Source organism: Eurypyga helias, unplaced genomic scaffold, assembly GCF_000690775.1.
Source record: "Eurypyga helias isolate BGI_N326 unplaced genomic scaffold, ASM69077v1 scaffold36967, whole genome shotgun sequence".
In the NCBI taxonomy this organism is placed as follows: Eukaryota; Metazoa; Chordata; class Aves; order Eurypygiformes; family Eurypygidae; genus Eurypyga; species Eurypyga helias.
In genome coordinates, this window is record NW_010260429.1 from 15,066 (window position 1) to 18,733 (window position 3,668).

Consider the following 3,668-nt stretch of genomic DNA (forward strand, 5'->3'; position numbering starts at 1 on the left):
ATTATACACTGACGTGACTGGCTTGTACTGTCATTCCCAGCGTAGGAGGTTTGCCTGACCTTCAAGGCGGGAGTAAAAGAAGTTGTGTAAACCCAAGAAGGATATGGCTGGATGAGCATTACCCTGTTGGAATGGGATTGGTCAGAACAAGTATCTGAATGACTGGTATTGTTTGACCTGGTCTCTGCTGATCATGAGGGTCTGGTAGCAGCTGTGCATCTAGGGTGCTGCAAACTCCATCCTGCAAGCTTTGAGACCCCATTAATCTGACAACAGGTGCTTCATATGGCATTCCTTATAGAAGCATTGTAGGACAGCAGGAAGGAAAAATGATAAAATGATCATCCTTTTGGAGTCATTGAGAAGCTCCTGTATTTTCTCCCTGCGTGCCATAAATGAAGCAGGTTGGAGATCTGAAATTGGAATGGACAGAGTAGTGCACAGCCCAGGATGTTAACACCATCGTAACGCTTCTGGCATGCCACTGGGGTGTCACTGCACTGACAGGTGGCTGATAACAGGGACAAGGTGGAGCAAACTGCTGAATTTGAGTGTAATGAATTGCTGGAAATATAAAGACACAGAATATCAGTTAAGTAAATGAAGCGTGTCATTCTGGGCCTTAACAGCAAGTGCAGAGGTTTTAAAAGTCATTGCAAAAGCTGAGAGAAATGAACACAGCCATTTTAGAACTCAACAGGTACACTGAAACTTTCCAAACAAAGATGCATCTGTCACATTTCTTTTGGGCTCTGTCCTCGATGCGGTCCAAGATAAAGCTTTTAAGAATGAAGAGTGACTAAAAAAGCTGTGCCATTTATCAGGATTGCCTGTTCTGTTCTGCTGAGGAATGATCAATAGCACAGCCAAGTTAAACAGCAACAGAGGTGTAAATGGAAGATGGCTGGAAAAAGTGTTCCATTGGTGGACTCACTGAGACATTTAATTAACCATGCACTCTTTTCCTTTTGTCAGAAAGAGAAGCTAAAGAAACAAAAGGAATATGCAAAGCAAATTAAGGAACACAATAAGAAAAACATTGCTTCGCTTCAGAGGTTACCTATAAAACCCCATGTCAAATCTTCAGTGTCAAGACAGAAGGTAAGAACAGAGTCCCTTTAAAATGCATGCAGGGAGAGATTCTGGACTTGGCACAAAGAAAAAGAAAAGCATACATTTAACTCACAGTAGGTTAAAATAGCTTCTCCATTTTGATTTTCCTTTTAACAATTCCAAGGACTTCTGCTGTCGTGGGATCCTGGCAAGTGCTCATCCCTGCTTCTACTCTGTTATGGCTGTATGTGGAGAGCTGCTGATTTCTTTGCCAGCAGCATTCTTCACTCCATGCATCTGCCTTGCCCTTCAGGAGAGCGTACCAAGTGGAAATGGAGCAGTACTCCAGCCAAGCTACTAGCGCTCAACTTGGCTTAAACAGCTAGTGATGTTTACCAGGGGAGAGGATGGGAATAAAGGAGAGTGGGACCCCCCTCTAGGAACATTACCCAGTGCAGCACATGCTCTGCTTCACATCAGCAGTAGAGGCCACACTACTGCAGAGTGCACTCTTCTAATGGACCACAGATATCCTCTTGTTAGTCTATTATCCACCTGCCTGTCAGCCTCACTCACAAACTCTTTTCACTTCAGTTGCATAGCTACAGTAATTGGTCTTATTTTTCAAGCCCATACTGCATCACTTTAGCCTTCACTGGCCTTCAAAAATAGCCCAAATGAGCAACAACTGCCTACATGACAGTGGCATACATAAACAAAGGGAGCCCCTGTTCCCTACTGCAGGAAGTAATAAAGCTCTGGACATAGCATGTTTTTTCCAATCAGTTCTGCAGGAGCTCACCTTCCTGGTGCCGAAAGCACGCTAACGGGTCTTTCTGCGAGGTGACAAATGAGAGCTGCACGCTTCAGGAAGAAAGTTTTGGGGTTTAATACCAGTTGAATTCCTCAGTTACTTGCATTTATTTCTACACCTCACATTAACCACAAAGAGATGAAACTGCATTCTTTGGGTGTCAAAAGGGCTTTCAATTCCTTCAGAAGACTTCATACACACAATTTGTTCAGCATATACATACACATGGGGAGTGTCTGCAGCAGAAAAGAACTGGCATGGTGGTTTATTTCATGATGCTGTTCATTCTCTCAGTAGAGCATGTGTGGGTCCTGCACAGGCTGGGTGTTGCTGGTGAAGAAATTTGCAGGTACAACAGAATATGCGTGGTTATAACAGAACTCTGGGAACTCTTGTTTTACTCTGAAACAGTTAATCTGTCAAGGGTTGGCATGTCTCATACCATCCTCACTTGTTCAGAAATGGTTTTTTGTTCAGAACTGTGTTAGCTTTTAAAATAACCAAAAAGGAATTTGACAAGAGATTATATTAAATCAAGACCCAGAGAATTTAAAACAATTACCTACATTTCATTTCAGAACTTGTTTTAATATTTTAAGCCTTTCAATACATCAATTCCTTAGAAGTTGTCATAGGAGCGCTCAGGTTCCAGCCTTGTCATGTTAACCTGCAGAACTCCCTGCTCTAAGAGATGACTGAGGACAAGAGCTTAATGAGACTGAAAACAAACAAACGTTTATACACTTAATAGACTCGTGTTGCTTTATCTTTTTTAAAGAAAAAACACTGCTTCAGTATTTAAGGTGGCCTCCAGTGGTGTCAGAAAACAAATCTCTTCAAGGTGGGCTATTTTGCCCACTGCAGAGGTTACCTGCAGTCACCACTGGAACACCTGGTATTGAACACCGTCAGAAACCAAATCAGGAATTAGGAGATGTACTACTTTTACTCAACATAGAAACACCTACATTTTCTTGGAAGTGTTGTTCAGGCTTTCTCTTAATCAGTTACCCCAATTTTCATGTTTTTAGGCACTGGAATATGCTAAGAAGATTCCTAGACCAAAGGCTTTCACGGCAAGACATTCAGATGAAGAGATGAAAGAGGGAAGAGTTCTGCCACAGACTTTAGATGGGAACAGTTTAGCTCAAATTGCATCCTTGGAAACTTTGCAAAATAGACATCTGAAGGAGAAGCAAGTTATAGCTGCTTTCAGAACCCTTCATATCTTATAAGTATTTTGAAATTATTAAAGATATCTTCAAGGCAGAAATGTCTGAACTATTTAATTATGATCACATAATAATCACATATTGATTTACCATTCCTTTGAAATATAAAGTGTCATAAGCTTAATCATTGTTAAATTTTAGAGTCAGCTTTTCAAAATGTCAACAGTTGCATATGTAGTATTTTAAATATGGTCATTTAGGTTGCTATTTTGCTTTGAAATCAACTGATGTAGCAGTTGCGTCTTTCAGACTAACCAGCTGCTGGCCTGTCACAGCTGGGTCTTTTTTAGATATGTCAAATATATGGGCATATCTACACAACATTAAAAATAAACATGTTTCATTTGATGACCTCAATACCAGCAATGATTTTCTTTTTGAAGTGCAGAGGGGACTTAGGCAGACTGTCCAGAAATAAAGCTAAAAATAATCCATTAGGTGGTAAGAAAGAGAACAAAAATGTGAACCACACAAAGCTGTTGGTGACACAACAGTAATTATTCACATGTTGCTCTGTTACCTGTCAGTGAATAGTCATCACATCGAGACCAAAATTTTGAAGCATCGTC

General features: G+C 40.7%; 1 protein-coding gene across 1 annotated transcript in view; it reads left to right on the top strand.

The window, feature by feature from the left end:
* LOC104512164 (chromosome unknown open reading frame, human C11orf63) overlaps positions 1-3,102 on the top strand; it is a 17,437-nt gene extending 14,335 nt beyond the window's left edge. The window contains exons 7-8 of the mRNA XM_010155036.1: positions 976-1,101; positions 2,899-3,102. Of these exons, the coding sequence (XP_010153338.1) occupies positions 976-1,101; positions 2,899-3,102 (330 nt within the window). The remainder of the gene's footprint in view (positions 1-975; positions 1,102-2,898) is intronic.
* Positions 3,103-3,668: the final 566 nt, after the last annotated feature.